The 16,098-nt window shown below is 38.4% G+C and overlaps 7 protein-coding genes across 7 annotated transcripts; 3 read left to right on the top strand and 4 right to left on the bottom strand. All coding sequences in view use genetic code 12, as the record gives it.

Annotated features, from left to right (window-relative positions):
* Positions 1–2,469, top strand: DEHA2C01672g (DEHA2C01672p; the record flags this gene model as incomplete). The annotated part of the gene is made up of 1 exon (XM_457755.1): positions 1–2,469. One exon carries the CDS (start codon positions 1–3, stop codon positions 2,467–2,469), a length of 2,469 nt encoding a protein of 822 aa, XP_457755.2.
* A 293-nt stretch (positions 2,470–2,762) lies between these two features.
* DEHA2C01650g (DEHA2C01650p) lies at positions 2,763–4,730 on the bottom strand (the record flags this gene model as incomplete). The annotated part of the gene is made up of 1 exon (XM_457754.1): positions 2,763–4,730. The coding sequence occupies one exon, from the start codon at positions 4,728–4,730 to the stop codon at positions 2,763–2,765; it is 1,968 nt and encodes a 655-aa protein (XP_457754.2).
* A 710-nt stretch (positions 4,731–5,440) lies between these two features.
* On the bottom strand, positions 5,441–6,916 carry DEHA2C01628g (DEHA2C01628p; the record flags this gene model as incomplete). The annotated part of the gene is made up of 1 exon (XM_457753.1): positions 5,441–6,916. One exon carries the CDS (start codon positions 6,914–6,916, stop codon positions 5,441–5,443), a length of 1,476 nt encoding a protein of 491 aa, XP_457753.2.
* Positions 6,917–7,401: 485 nt separating this feature from the next.
* On the top strand, positions 7,402–8,289 carry DEHA2C01606g (DEHA2C01606p; the record flags this gene model as incomplete). Its single annotated transcript, XM_457752.1, has 1 exon — positions 7,402–8,289. One exon carries the CDS (start codon positions 7,402–7,404, stop codon positions 8,287–8,289), a length of 888 nt encoding a protein of 295 aa, XP_457752.1.
* A 377-nt stretch (positions 8,290–8,666) lies between these two features.
* On the bottom strand, positions 8,667–9,803 carry DEHA2C01584g (DEHA2C01584p; the record flags this gene model as incomplete). The annotated part of the gene is made up of 1 exon (XM_457751.1): positions 8,667–9,803. One exon carries the CDS (start codon positions 9,801–9,803, stop codon positions 8,667–8,669), a length of 1,137 nt encoding a protein of 378 aa, XP_457751.1.
* Positions 9,804–10,247: 444 nt separating this feature from the next.
* On the top strand, positions 10,248–11,786 carry DEHA2C01562g (DEHA2C01562p; the record flags this gene model as incomplete). The annotated part of the gene is made up of 1 exon (XM_457750.1): positions 10,248–11,786. The coding sequence occupies one exon, from the start codon at positions 10,248–10,250 to the stop codon at positions 11,784–11,786; it is 1,539 nt and encodes a 512-aa protein (XP_457750.1).
* Positions 11,787–12,330: 544 nt separating this feature from the next.
* DEHA2C01540g (DEHA2C01540p) lies at positions 12,331–14,304 on the bottom strand (the record flags this gene model as incomplete). The annotated part of the gene is made up of 1 exon (XM_457749.1): positions 12,331–14,304. One exon carries the CDS (start codon positions 14,302–14,304, stop codon positions 12,331–12,333), a length of 1,974 nt encoding a protein of 657 aa, XP_457749.2.
* Between the last annotated feature and the right edge of the window lie 1,794 nt (positions 14,305–16,098).

The following is a 16,098-nucleotide window of genomic DNA, read 5'->3' as shown; positions in this document are numbered from 1 at the left end:
ATGGTTGAAGAGAACCAAAATAATCAGCGACGACTTCCGGCTTGTGAGAGATGTCGTACCAGGAAGACTAAGTGTGATTCGCAGCTCCCATCATGCTCCAATTGTGTAAAGGCTGGGACCGAATGTATGAACAAAGATAAGGTTTTGGGTAAAGCTGTTACTAGAGGTTATGTTTGGTCTTTAGAAGAGCATATTCGGGCTTTTGAAGGAGAGCAAAGTATTTTTGAAGAACAGAAAGATAATAGAGAACGCGTACATAAACGAACCAGATTGTCAAGTAATCAAAATCGTTCGAAGGATCAATCGATATTGCCAATATCCAGTAGATCTCCATCGCCGTCTCAAATTCAGCGGCATTCAAGTCTAACAAGTTCTGAAACTGATCTTTCACCACATTCTTTGAATGAAGATAATGAAGACTCTGTCCGAGATACGATGGATACATTGTTCGCAACAACTTTTAATGGGGGAGATGCCACACGGGTAAGTGATAACCTCGACAGTGAAATCCGACAATATTCAAGCTCATCTTTTAGACAAAGCGCAAGGGAAATAAATATTGAAAAGGAGAACATGGCTAACGCTAAACTTGGGCGAGATTTCTTGAAGCAGGGTCGTCGGAACAACTCAAGAAATAGGATTACAGATATTACTGCTTATGATTATAATATACTCACTCGATTGGCAAAACGATATTTTACGTGGATGAATAGCGCCCATCCAGTACTACATGAATGTATGTTTCATTTTCAACTAGAGAGATGCCGGAAGAAACCCAAGGAAGCTTCTTTAGTAGACCATTTTCAGGTACATATGGTCATAGCTATTTCGCTTGCTTCAATTCGGCGGCCCCATCTGTCCATTTCAGAGATTGGACGAATTGCCCATGATTTCTGGAAATCAGCGACAGAACTTCGTGTCCGAGTACTATTGGGTTATGGAATTGAAAAACTTCAAAACATTTTACTATTATTGCAGTATACTCTATTGGTTCCCAAGGCAGGAAATTTGTGGCAACTTTCAGGTTCTGCTATGAGGTTTGCAACTGAAATGGGACTCTATGCTGAACCAAATCCCTCACAAGAATTTGATCCGCTAAGTTTGGACCTTCGTCGGCGTATATTCTGGACCTGTTACTGTATTGATCGGATTCTCTCGACGGTGATGGGAAGACCTATTGGAATTCCCGATTCTTGGATATCTGCTAAATGTCCAGCATTGGTTGAAGATATGCTAGTTACTGTTCGTGGGATACTTCCTGGTCCTCGATGCTACCTAAAAGTCGCTCAAATTCAGCAAATTCGTATATATCGATTACAATCTGAAATACACCAACGCTTATACGCACCTGCGAATCAGGAAAAGTTACCTCATAAAGATATGACTAATTGGAGTTGGCAAATGTATGACCAGCTTAGACTTTGGCGTAGTAGTTTCTGTCTTCCTACTCCATTAATAACGAAGGAGTGGACAGAGTTAGAATTTCATATTGCCGTTGTTTTGCTTTTTCGCCCGTCTCCTAATCGCCCAAAGCTATCTAATGAAGCACTACATGTTGCATTCCACTCTGCCGGTGAGGTCATGAAACTAGTGAAAACGATGCATAGAGAATTATCAGCAGTTTTTTCGTGGCTTACTGTACAAAATCTCTTCATGTGTGGGTTAACTTTCGTTAGCTCTTTGAAAGAACTTGCTGAGAGACGAAATTCACATCAATTGTGCATATCGTTTGTTGAGATTTTTCTACAAATTCAGTCTTGCACTGCAATGCTTGAAACGTTGTCTGCTTTAGAGGTAGGAGCCAATGAACGAATAAGGAATGCCTTTGAAATGATCTCATCAAATGTTCTTAAACATATTACTAGTATAGCTCCTTCTTTACCACAACATGATAGTCATGAAAGATGTATCTGGAGTCAAATTGCAAAATTAGATAATCTTTCTGTATCAAGACCGACACAAATTGAAGATATGTTAATTCCTGTTCAGGAATACTCAACAGTTCTTCAAGAAACTAATATACAATTCTGGGAAAGCCGTTCTAATGGCTATGGTGATGAGCATTACTCTAAACATGACATTGATGCGTCTACAAGTAACGGTATGCTTGATTTTCAAATCGATAAGGATTCGTATACTGTTGTGAAGGGAGACCGTTCCCGTAATAATTTAGTTTTCTCAGATCAACCACATAGTGTATCAAATGATAAAACTCAGGCTCTTCAGGATCCAGATTATCGGTTAAATGAAGTAAGTTCAGGTTCCGATAATTCTACGCAACCATTGGCCACGTTTGAAGACCCAAGTATGGAAAGATTGGCAGCGATTTCTAATGTTGCGGCTGAAGCCGAACCAATTCGTGATTTGGACATATTACCTGATTGGTCTGAAGCTAATTTGGGTGCCGAATTAGAGCGTTGGTTCCTTTATCCTTTACCAGAGGCAAGTGAACAATTTCTTTCAATCTAAAAATTTTTGGTAAACTAGAATAGGGTTCCTTCGCCGGTGAATACAATACACTTGCGTATAATAAGGCGGCTTTTGTTTTGCTTCTGGAGCAAGACAAACGGGGAAATTCCCACAGAACGCACGAACAGTAGTATACACGTTATTTATTCATTTAGAACTAGATTCATGTTATATATACCTAAATGTTCGGTTAGATAATATAACGATTTGATACTATCTTACTACTTTTCGCAGCTAATGTCCTTTAAGTATGAAGGTATCATATAAAGGTAATAACTTATATCTTCTTTCGATCACAATTGCTTAACAGCAACACATGTGGTCGACGTGACCAGTTCCATGTTGTTGAGTTCGAGAGTTATTTCACCCTCCTGTTTACGCATCAATATGGCTCTTATCTTGCTTTCGTGTTCCATAGTCTTATGCAAGTTTCTAAAATGAATAAAGAAAAGAACAGTAAATACACCACCGACAATTGCTAATGCTGCAAAATACCAAACCAAGTTTGGATCTTTCAAAGCAGGGCTGATAGCATCAGCTATCGCTGCAGCTATACCAGTTGAAAATAAGAACAATGCCTGGACGAAGCCTTTCATGTGAGATGGAGCTCTAGTATAACCCAATTCATAAGCGGAAGTGTTAGCAAAACATTCACCTGCAGCAGATAAAATATATGGTGTCACCAGGACCCAGGCATTAATCGGTGCTACGATTCCGTTTTCTACACATTCTGTGGCATGCTCTCCACATTCAATTGTGTTATAAATTTCTTTTTGAATAATTGCAGCTGCTGCCTGGGTCAAAGCAGCCAAGAGAAAACCAAGAGTGATTCTCCATGAAGGCCAAAAGTTGATTTTCCATTTACGCAATAAAGGATAAATACCGTAATCCAATATTGGTATAAGTGCAACGATCGACATTGCACTGAAATTACTGTACATATCGTTAGGTGTTCCATCACTCGTCATAGATCCTGACTGTGCCGTTAATGCTGGTGTTGCTCCACTACTACTAGCATCACAAAGATTGAATACTACGAAGTACAAAAAAACTTTACAAATATTAACAATTTGCTTGACATCTAACACCCATTGGTCAGTCCAAGTGATCGGCTTCTTTTTCTTTATATTAAAGTATCCTTCGCCTCTCGCCCTCATGTTAGTTGGAGTCGCATAATCCCAAAAGGTCCTTTGCTTCAACCTCTTAAGCCAGTTTCCTCTAAACAGAACTCTCAAGATTTTGTTAGTGTTTACAAGAACAGAGCCTTGAAGCTCCTCCTTTTTAAGTTTGGGATGTACGAACCAAAAGACAAAAGGAATAATGAGAAATATAATGATCGGAATGAAAAAGGCGAACCAAAATCCAATTCTTCTTTCGATGTAAACACTTGGAATTGGGAAAAGAGCGCCGACATTGATGGACCAATAGAATACTAACGTCATCCTTTCCAACGACTTTTGACGGTCAACTATCACCGATTCTCCAGAAGGCAAAACTTTAATCACATCTGTCAGCTCAGGGTATTGATCCATCAAGAGTGGTAGCAAATTAGGTTTGATGAAACCAGTTCCAAATGCTAACATGATGACACCCAATGCAGTTGGAACAATAGCATGCCCTCCAGCAATAACAGCAGGAGCGGCAGCTACAACAAGTAAAACATGAGCAACTATTCCACAAATAACGCCAATCCATATCGCTTTAAACTTACCAATCTGAGCATCAGCGACATAACCAGCATATAATGGTACAACATAAGCCACGAATGTCAACGTATAGGTAATGGCGGTTGCAGTTGGCACACCCAAGCCTAAAGCACCAGGATTAACACTACCAGGCATAAGCTTACCGGTACTGCTACCCTCGGGCAATTTGTTAGTAACAAAGTTACTCAAGAGAGTCTGGCATGAGTAGTAAGAAGCTCTTTCAGCAAATTCGGCTACACAAAGCAAATAGCAAATCCAGTCAGCTCTACCCAACACTCTTCTTAATGAAGACGATTCTTGTTTAGTAGGTCTTCTCAACCCCATAGGATTGTGTTCATCGACAAAGTTCGTTGAATAATTGTTACTGTCATCAAAATCGTAGATATCCTCATCTTCAAATTCGTCGCTTGATGTCTTCGAGTCGTTCGTATCATCTTCGTTAACAGCATTGAGACGAGCCTCCTCAATCTCCCCCTGAGTCTTTCCATTGACTTTGTACTTGGCCTTGTCTGAGTCTTTCTCTCTATCTTGGCTAATACTGATCATACTTCCCATTAAAAAACATCGACCAACAACTTTTCAGAGGTTCTATTTTGCTTTTAAATGAAAATATGCTCCCATACTATCCCCATAATATAATGGGCCAGTCGATGAACGGCAAATATGAATAGCGATAACATCATTTAGTGCAATTCATTATATGATTATTTGTGCATAATATTTTGAACCCTTGTGCATATTCAATTTTAGTAGCTAATATGAAAGGAATAGTCAATTTTACATTGTAACTAGAAATAAAGAAGGAGTCAGAATCAAGATTTATAACCCGCCATATTGCCGCGTAAGAACATGTAATCATTTACGGTATGTGGAAACGAGAACAATCTAAGCAATTCTAAATATGCCGGCTTAACAACCTAAATACTCTTATCGTTTTCGGACTATTCCCGAAAGTTTGTTCATCTTTTCCCGATACATTCAAAGATCCCAAGATCTTTAATCAACCCCTTCCTTCTACCCAAAATATAGTTTAATATGAAAGCTTTAGTCTTGGAAGATTTTTTTTTTTCTGGATCAAAATTAACGGGTGTAATCGTAAAAGCTGGTCATAATCAATATTTGCCTTAAATAAAACTCATACTGAGTGAAACAATCAATTATCATTGTAAATATTAATGGATAGGAACCATTAGGCATCTACACCGGATTAAAATTGTAAAATAGAATTCAGTACATATATATAGAATAATTTGCAACTTTTTGCCTCAGCGACTATTATCTGCACAGGAGAATGCACTGGAAACAAGGCCGTCGGCATAACTTTGAACAATAGATGCAACAGACCCGTACACTCCTGAGACGCAAATATAAATGCCGCAAATTATTGCGAAAAACGACACTAGAACAGTCAAGGTGTTAGCTTTACTACTTCTCCATTCCTTTTGAGATTTCTTTAACCATGTTAAGCCACTATATGTAGGCTCATCGGACACTATACCTAATTGATATAAAGCCATGAATGCTGGGATTATGAGGGTGAAACTTGTCCCAAGAAGTGCACCAATTAATCCTAATAAATCATCAAAAAATGGAATAGCACCAGCTACTACAAATCCTATAGCAATAACCAATGACATCATACTAATCCAAACCGCCCAATGGGTTTTAGAATTACTTTGTAAATGCACAGAACCTTTTAAAATACGAACAAGTGCGTATTTCGCTGAAAGGTGAGCTTGGAAAAAACATGCAAAGAAAAGTGCAGGGAATGAAACTCCGTATGCTACTTTTTGAATTAACATACCAGCAGATCCAAGAGATGGCGATGCAACGTATTGTCCCACCTTTCCGTAAACAATACAACTAATTACAATATAATTAAAAGCAACAAACCCTTGGCCCATGAGAAGTGATTTAACATATTTTGTTTGGTCCTTCATTTCAGCGTGAATTATAAAAAATGAAGGCGTACCACAAAGACTTAAAACTTGAGTAGCAACAGCACCGGAAATAGCTGAGTAAGTTGAGCCTGTAGCAACTGCTTGGACCATTGTATCGATAGGTTCAGACGACTTTGGAGCTGCAGCTGGAGTATCTTGAGTTAAACAAGCGATTGCAACAACCCAAACGCCAAGGAAAACTGATATTACCGCAACATAACCACACCATGATAAAACTTTCATAGTACGTATAACAAGGCCTGCAATGAGAGCCATGGCAGCGCTAATACCAACCCAAGCAGTAGTGCAAACTGCGTGATCACTAAATGTATTGAAAGCAATGGAAAGAGTAAGTACCGCAGCACCATATAAAAGGGTATATTGGAGCCAAAACGCAAATCCGAATAGGTCACCGATGTACTTACCAAACAAAAGATAAGCAGCATCTCCAACATTGTGAACTTGTGGATGAGAAAGGCGGAACTTGCCAATAACAAACCCCGCCCATGTACTTAGGATACATAAACCAATGAGACTTATTAAACCGGGGACCAATCCCAATACTTGAAAAGTTTGAGGCAAGCCAAGCACACCTAAACCAAATTGAATTTTTGCGATCAAAACTGCACCTCCCAAGCAAGAAACACCTCTGAAATCAGGGCCCTCGCCATTATTTACGAACACATTATCGTCTTCCACATCAAACATGGACCCATTTTCCAGGTTACCATCAATAGTCACCTCCTTCTTAATCGTGATATTACCTTTAAACATTTTTTCTTCTAATTCAATTCTTGACATACTGCATGAATAGTTATAGAATACCGTAGTATTTTAGCGTTCTATCTTCGTTTTATCTCATTTCATTTATCTCCCCGCTAACTCTTATCTTGTAACTTGGGAATGTTTTTAGATGATAACAATTATTAACAAAGACATCCTTAACGAGCTTGTGTTGATTATTTTTATTGACTCTACCCATTACAATTTTCACCCCACTCAAACATATCAGTTTTGCGGAGATCGTCCGGAAACCCAAAATGAGGAACATATACATTTAGTAAGAAGCATTATGATGTGTACCTTAATTTTGCGGTAATCCCCGTACGGTAACGGACAGGTGCCGAAATTTAGCCTTAAAGTTATCGGACACTTTCCGTTTATAGGTCTACTCATGAAATTCTTTCGTAAATAATACATGAATTCCATTGAACTTAAAAGGGGCCATATTCTATTCCTTTTCTAGTTCCAATTCATTAAAACATATAATAATAATAATAATAATAATGACTAAACTTCAAGGTATATTTGCTGCTGTTCCAACTCCTCTCACTACGGATGCTAAAGGAATTGATATTCCAAATATTGCAAAGCAAGTTGACAGACTTGCTGATGCTGGAATTCATGGTATCGTAACAACGGGCACTACTGGTGAATTTCCAGCTCTTACAACGGAAGAACACAAGAGTGTCATTAAGGCTTATATTGATGCTGCGAAAGGAAGAATCCCAGTTGTGGCAGGTCTTGGTAGTAACAGCACTCAACACGCTATTGAAATGGCTCAGTTTTCTGAAAAAATGGGCGCTACTGCAGTTATGATTGTCCCTCCATTCTACGATCCTCTTTCTTTCAAGGCTCTTTATAAATTTTATAAAGATGTCTGTGGATCCATCTCAATTCCTGTCATGTACTATAATTTGCCAGGTGCGACTGGGGTTCACCTTACTGCTGATCAAGTTAGACAATTAGGTGAGATTAAAGGCTTTGATTATATGAAGGATACTTCTGGTAATGCCAAGGAACATGCAGATCTTCTTACCAACCCTTCTGATAAGATTACTGTTTTCAATGGATGGGATACTTTAACTTTCTTTTCCATGTCCCATGGGGCTCAAGCTATTGTCTGGGGTATTGCATCTATTGTTCCAAAGGAATGTGTTGAGCTTTGGAACACTTTCTCAAGGGAGAAGAACATTGATGAGGCTAGAGAGCAGTGGAAATTCCTTTGGGAAGTCAGTGATTTCTTGGAGAGCGTTAATTATCCAGCTGGTATTAAGACAGGTCTTGATATTATTGGACAATCCGCTGGACCCCTCAGACTCCCAACTCTCCCGTTAGAGGATGAAGATATTGAAAAACTCTCAAAGATTCTTGAAAAGAGAAAGTACAAATAGTTTTTTTATTCAATCAAGTCAGGTCTATATAGATATAAAAAAATGAATCTAACATGGGCTAATATTATAGTACGTAGATTGCGACAATAAGACGTTGAACCTTAATATAACTGGAATTAGCATTGATAGATCAAGAGCATTCGTCAAATTAATAGCTATCAGATAATTACCAGCAGCAAATACCAACATAATGAGATAACTGCTTTTTCTGTTCAGTCATTTTGTAGAAATTTGTAATATAATAATTAGAGTAACCCAAGAAAATTAACTCCCAGCACTCTACGACAAGAGAAAATCAAAAAAATATCCTGAGTTTATTAACGTAACCTAATTAGTAATTTACTTATATTCAGCTTTGTTCTAGGTATTTTACGTATCTATAACTTAGCTTCCGCTATACGTGTAACCTTGTGGAATCTTCCATCGGAAGACATCCTAGCGAGGTGTTCTGGCTTGATGTCTTTGACAGAAGTGCAACCCATTAATGCCATAACTAAACGGAATTCATCATGCAAAATATTTAATGCAATAGAAACACCTTCTTCTCCTTTATAAGCAAGCCCCCAAACGGCAACACGGCCAACCCAGCAATGGTCAGCGCCTAAGGCAAGAGCTTTGAAAATATCACTTCCTCTTCTAATGCCCCCATCAATGTGAACTGGGATTCTACCATTAACTGCCGCAACAACATCAGGTAATGCATCCAACGTGGACAAGGCACCGTCAAGCTGTCTTCCACCGTGATTCGATACAATAATACCATCTGCTCCAGCATTAACGGCCATTTCAGCATCTTCACCAGTGAGGATCCCTTTTAACCAAATTTCCATATTGGTCTTCTTCTTTAATTCTTTAATATAAGACCAGGTGAGCGTAGTTTCATATTGAGTACGATCATCACTGCTCACCATGTCACCCCCTTTGATAAACGGATAACATGGGAATTTACAATTCGAAGGTAAAGTAAAGGTATTTTTCATTTCATTTAGTCTTCTTCCTAACAATGGACAGTCAACACTCAAGAAAATAGCCTTATACCCACAAGCTTCTGCATTACGAATAATGGACATAGTTACATCTTGGTCTTTAACAGCACTCAATTGATGGGCATATGAGATACCAGCATCCTTACCTTGTTCCGCGACAACTTTTGGAGAAGTATTGGTCCAACTTGAAAGTGCCATATTAATCTTCTTCTTAGCAGCTGCTCTGGACGTACCACGTTCGGCATCAGGATGAGCTAGTCCATGATTAGCAGATGGAGAAAACCCTAATGGAAATGCAACATTAGATCCCAAACAAGTAGTACTTGTATCCACCTCGGTAACATCTACCATTACTCTTGGTCTTAAACTGTAACGATCATAAGCAGATTTGTTTTCTCGAACGGTATTAAGATCCATGGAACCTCCACCATAAAAATCACGAACCATTGGAGGAAGCTTTTTATTTGCTTCAAGTTCAAGATCAGCAATGCAATGGACTTTATCGTCATAAGTAACAGCACGATTCATATTTCAAAATAAACGGTAGAGATGGGCCTTTTGATTGAGTTGAATTGAATTGAATTGAATCGAATCGAATTGAATTGTAACGAGTTCTAGTACCCTTTTATAAGCGGAAAGCATATATGGGAGCCATCTACAGAATCCCCTCCTGGTAGATCTCCGGATCCTAAGGATATCTCTCGTTGGGGGGTTGTTTCTAAATGTTTTCGGAAACCTTCCGACATGGGGTTTCATGATCTGAAAATTTTCGGGGTGTTTCCGAGATAAACACGAGATAAAACGTTTTGATATTATAGTGCAATGATAAGTGCAAGATGTGTCCACAGTCCCCACTCAGTCCGACCATTTTATATAGAGTACGTAGCATATAAAATATGAACGAAATACGTAGTTAATAATTGTTTTTTTTTTTTCATAATTGCCACTTACTAATATTTTACGCTAATAATCATGTTAGTTACACTTAAAACTCCCACTGGTAACAGTATTTCTTTCAAAACAGGTTTATTTATCAATAACGAATTTAGACAAGCCAAAAATGGAAATGAATTGACTACTCCAAATCCTGCCACTGGAGAACCATTGGCCACTATTAGTGCTGCTACTGCTGAAGATATTGATGATGCTGTTAAAGCTGCTAGAAAAGCTTTTGAAACTACATGGGGTAAGAAAAGTACACCTTCACAACGTAGTGAAGCCCTTCACAAATGGGCAGATTTGATAGATGCCAATATCGACACTCTTGCAGAACTCGAAAGTCTTGATAATGGAAAACCGGTATGGATGGCTCGTGATGTCGATATTAAAGATAGTATTGCGTGCCTTCGTTACTATGCTGGTCTTGCTGATAAGATTGAAGGCCGCACTATCGAGCAAGAAGAAGGAGTAAAGTTAGCCTTTACTAGACCTGAACCAATTGGTGTATGTGGTCAAATTATTCCGTGGAATTACCCAATCCAGATGTTTGCTTGGAAAGTGGGCCCTGCCTTGGCCGCTGGTAACACTGTTATTATGAAACCGGCTGAACAGACTCCTTTAAGTGCTCTCGTTTTAGCTGAATTAGCAGCCAAAGCAGGTTTTCCCCCTGGTGTTATTAATATTGTTAATGGATTGGGTGCTGTAGCTGGAAAAGCTATCTCATCTCATATGGATATTGACAAGATTGCCTTCACGGGCTCTACCGTCACTGGACGTACCATTATGGAAGCGGCTGCTAAGAGTAATCTCAAAAAAGTTACTCTTGAGCTTGGAGGTAAATCACCTGTAGTTGTCTTCGACAATGCTGATATTGATCAAGCTGTAAACTGGGTCAGTCAAGGTATTCTTTTCAACCATGGTCAAGATTGCTGTGCTGGTTCTCGATTATTCGTTCAAGACACTATTAAAGATGTATTCCTTGCAAAACTTAAAACGAATTTTGAATCACACGTTATTGGTGATCCATTTGACATCAAAACTTTCCAAGGACCCCAAGTATCTAAACAACAACAAGAAAAAATTCAATCCTATATTAAATCGGGTATAGAAGAAGGTGCTACTCTTTTTACTGGTGGGGAACAAAGATTGGCTCATTTATCAGCTCAATTTAAAAATGGTTATTATGTTTCTCCGACAATTTTCACAGATTGTAAACCGGGCATGAAAATCGTCGATGAAGAAATATTCGGACCTGTTCTTACTGTTCAAAGTTTTAGTACTGAGGAAGAAGCTGTTGAAAAGGCGAACAATACAGAATATGGTCTTGCCGCTGGTGTATTCTCTCAAAATGCTTCCCAATGCATGCGCATGGTACATGCTCTCCGTGGAGGTACTGTTTGGTGCAATCATTATATGGCATTAAGCAATGCCGTCCCATTTGGAGGTATGAAGCAATCCGGATTCGGCCGTGAATTAGGTATTGAGGGTTTGAAGGAATACACCCAAACCAAAGCTGTTCACTGGAATTATGGCGAAGAAGCTGTCTGGCCAATTGATGGAACTACCGTTTAAGTCATTTTATAAAATTGTATGGCTCCCCAGTGACGAACTTGATTACAGCATAATAAAATAAAGAAGATGTACGTAACATACGTAAATATTTAGTTATTAGAATATCTTTTACAATTTGACAACAAATGTAAGAATCATAATGAGACTCAGTTTGAAATGACAGTTGGTTTTATAGGGATGTGATTTATCAGAAAACACCATGATGCTACTGAAAAATTTATTATAGAATTCTTACTGCGGCTAGTGCGTAAAGCAATGAATAGAAGAGCTTAAGTGAAGAAGCAGCTGCAACCTTTCATTTTTAATTGCGCATTTATACAGATCTGGTATAGCTATATCGTAGTAGATAATGTCATTTGATGTGGAATAGTAGCTTGCACGAATTTCGCAATTTGACTCTATGCTACGAATACTTGAAAATCTAGACATATTCACGATTTTAGTAAACGTCTCCAGCATAATAATCAATTATTTCAACGTTTCATCGCGATATTATACGTAAAACATGGGAAAATTCTAGATGCAACTTATTTTATTCGTATCATCATCCCTTTTGATTGAAATCCAACTTGGTAGTCTCTGGGGTATCATCAGACCCTGCAATCAGTTCATCAAAAACTGCTTCGCGCGTGGAGTTCACATCATCATTCCATTCAGCACAAGTATCGTTATCGGAATTATTTTGACTGTGACTGTCACTGAAATAATCTGAAAATAACCGGTCGAGAGCCTCAATATCGCACCTCTTATTCTCCTCGCTGCATGGATAAATCGCTAATCCAAAGTCTATCAATGTGGTGTTTCCCGTTACAGATACATGTATGTTGTCGGACCTGATATCGTTATGTGATATTCCCATCAGATGTATCTCTCCAAGTCTTGATTTAATACTGTAATATACTTTCTCGTCCCATTCATCAATAGGCTTCTCTTTACCTATGTATTCAAACATATGCATCGGATGACTTGGTAGTCCTTTCCAATATCCAGACATGATAAGCCTTGCATAATTTGAAGCAAACTGCGACTGTGCAAGCATTTCGTTGATCTCAAATTCCGTTATAAACATGTCGTAGTAGCTCTGTCGTCTTGGGAAATGTTCCCGTGCCATCTCTGGATAATTATATAACTTAACAAATACAGGCGACGGAAGGTCCAGCCCTATACTAGGAAAAGCCTTGACAGGATCGTATATTATTCGACAGTATGTGTTTCCGTGGATTTCATCATAGTCATCATAGTCATCGTTTTCCTCAATCGGCTTTAGTTTTCCCTTAAGCTGATTCCCATGGGACTTTTCACTTGTTTTGCCACTAGTGGGCCTAGACTTAGACTTTTCCGCCGGTCTAGGTGCAACGTTACGTAGTGGATCACCCTTTTCTTTCTGCGTTGATCCTTGCTCTATGCATCTTAATTTATATACTTCTTTTAGTGATTCCATGGTTTTTAGTGCATCCGCCTCGTTATTATAAAAGAACCCAGCTATTGCAGACCTTAATGTAATTCCATCTGCAATTGTCTCAGGATCATTAATAACGTAGTAGTCTATGACCATCTTATCGCCAACTTCATCGTCTCTTACAATTTTGTACTTGAAAAACCCAGAAAATGCTTGATGATCAGAAACAAACACTCTATCGGTACCGCAGAGGAAAGCCTGGTAAAGGTATTTCCGTAATACTAAGGCAAATATCACTCTCGGAGACCACTCTACTCTGCTGCTTTTATTTTCAATCTTATCTTCAAAAACAAGTGGGGCTTTCATCGCCCTCAATGGCCTAATATTCGATAGTTTTTGCTTGTAATCTTTTGTAGCTGCTTTCAATTCTTCAAAGCCTTGCGGTAAACAATAACTTTCTGTTTTATAATCACCCAACCCAAAATAAATATGAGGGAATTCATACAGTGAAGCCAGCTCATTTGTCAGGTAGTGAACTATGTCAGGCTTAAAACGTAAATGCTTCTCATTAGTAAATGATGGCTTTATAGTCAGAGGCCCTCCAAATACATGGTGCCGACCGCAAGTGAACAAGTAAAGACTATTAATTGCTTTCAGTATATACCAACTGAAATATTTTTGAATCCATTCCTCATTATTTGATTCTGCTACTGGATAAGCATACATGTATGACAAAACTCTATCACGAATATCCGATTCTCTGATAACGGTATCTAGCGGTGCAAGAAAGTTATTCTTGAATTCATTACTACTAATCTCTCGATATTCAGCCGTTACCATCATATTGGTGATATAATAAAGAGCTACCAAGTCGGGCGTACTTCCAACCGAAACCGATGCTGAAAACTTGTTAATTATATGCTCTGGAGCAGGCAATATCTTAGGCTGATCTATACCCCAAATTTTCAAGAGTGGAGTGTCTAAAAAGACCCTTGAGTTTTGTTCGCCATCAGATACAAGTTCAGCAAATAAGGATGGATATATCTGGATGCATTGGTTATCAGGGTCATCATAGAAGATCTCATTACTATTCTTCCCTGAAAAGTACATTGATGTCATCGTTAGTACTACTATATTAGAAATTTGTTAGACTATCCTCGTTACTGCGAAACTAATAGGGTAGTGCAACCAACTGCATGGCTGTTAAATATATTATCATATTCCTTTGCTCTACGACGCCTAACTTTTTTATCTCTAACACCTGCGTGAGGAACAGCATATTCGTGCCATCATGTGTTTTTTGAAGCTTCATCTATTTTCAATTTTAGATCAGGATCATATCTTTCTGTCAAAACTTTCATTGCCGAAGGAACTGGTGTAAAAGCCAAAACGGAGAATATGGCCTCGTTTTTGGTGTATCCTCATAAAATGTCTCCCTATGTATCCATACAATTGATGCTTTCCTTGTACATATAGTTTGGTGGAATTGATACAACGCAAGTAACTCAGTTCCATTTGGACTTATGTAATAGTCAGGATTGGTCTTGAAATAAAGAAATTACCTGGCCAATTGAAGCACCAACCTTAAGGCATTTTATAAGATGGAATAGATCTTCAGTAAGTAACGAATTTTATTGAAACATAATAAAATGAAACAAACGTACATAATCTACGTAAATATTTGGTTATTAGAACATATACAATATTCATTGGGAGATTCTACAGATATAACCTAGCCAATCATAGTACATAGTGTCATTTGATGTGGAAGAACTCGCAAGAATTTTGCAATTTGACCCTAAGCCACGAATATTTGAAAATCTAGAGTAGATTCATAATTTAGGTAGGTATCGCAGAAAAGCTATCAATTGTCCCCATGTTTCATTAGCTTAATTCCATTTCCTGTCAAAGTCATGTTGTATTAAATGGCAACTAGACAGGAGCAAATATATCGAGCTTAGTAGAAACGTCTATAATTTACGCCTTTTCTAACGCAACTAAAATCAGAAAATAACCGGTCGAGAGCCTCGATATCGCACCTCTTATCCTCCTCACTACAAGGATAGATCGCTAATCCAAAGTCTATCAATGTGATCTTTCCCATCACAGATACATGTATGTTGTCGGACCTCATATCATTGTGAGATATTCCCATCAGATGTATCTCTTCAAGTCTTGATTTAATACTGTAATATACTTTCTCGTCCCATTCATCAATAGGCTTCTCTTTACCTATGTATTCAAACATATGCATCGAATGACTTGGTAGTCCTTTCCAATATCCAGACATGATAAGTCTCGCATAATTTGAAGCAAAGCGAGATTGTGCAAGCATTTCGTTGATCTCGAATTCCGTTATAAACATATCGTAGTAGCTCTGTCGTCTTGGAAAATGTTCCCGTGCCATCTCTGGATAATTATACAACTTAACAAATACTGGCGACGGAAGGTCCAGCCCTATACTAGGAAAAGCCTTGACAGGATCGTATATTATTTGGCAATATGTGTTTCCGTGGATTTCATCAAAGTCATCATACTCATCGTCTTCTTCAATCGGCTTTAGTTTGCCCTAAAGCTGATTTCCATGGGACTTTTCACTTGTTTTGCCACTAGTGGGCGTAGACTTAGACTTAGACTTTTCCGCCGGTCTAGGTACAATGTTACGTAGGGGATCACCCTTTTCTTTCTGCGTTGATCCTTGTTCTATACATCTTAATTTATATACTTCTTTTAGTGATTCCATGGTTTTGAGTGCATCTGCCTCGTTATTATAAAAGAATCCAGATATTGCAAACCTTAATGTAATTCCATCTGCAATTGTCTCAGGGTCATTGATAACGTAGTAGTCTATAACCATCTTATCGCCAACATCATCGTCTCTTACAATCTTGTACTTGAAAAATCCTGAAAACG

Source organism: Debaryomyces hansenii, assembly GCF_000006445.2.
Source record: "Debaryomyces hansenii CBS767 chromosome C complete sequence".
NCBI classification, from domain to species: Eukaryota; Fungi; Ascomycota; class Pichiomycetes; order Serinales; family Debaryomycetaceae; genus Debaryomyces; species Debaryomyces hansenii.
This window is presented reverse-complemented; position numbering and strand designations above follow the sequence as displayed.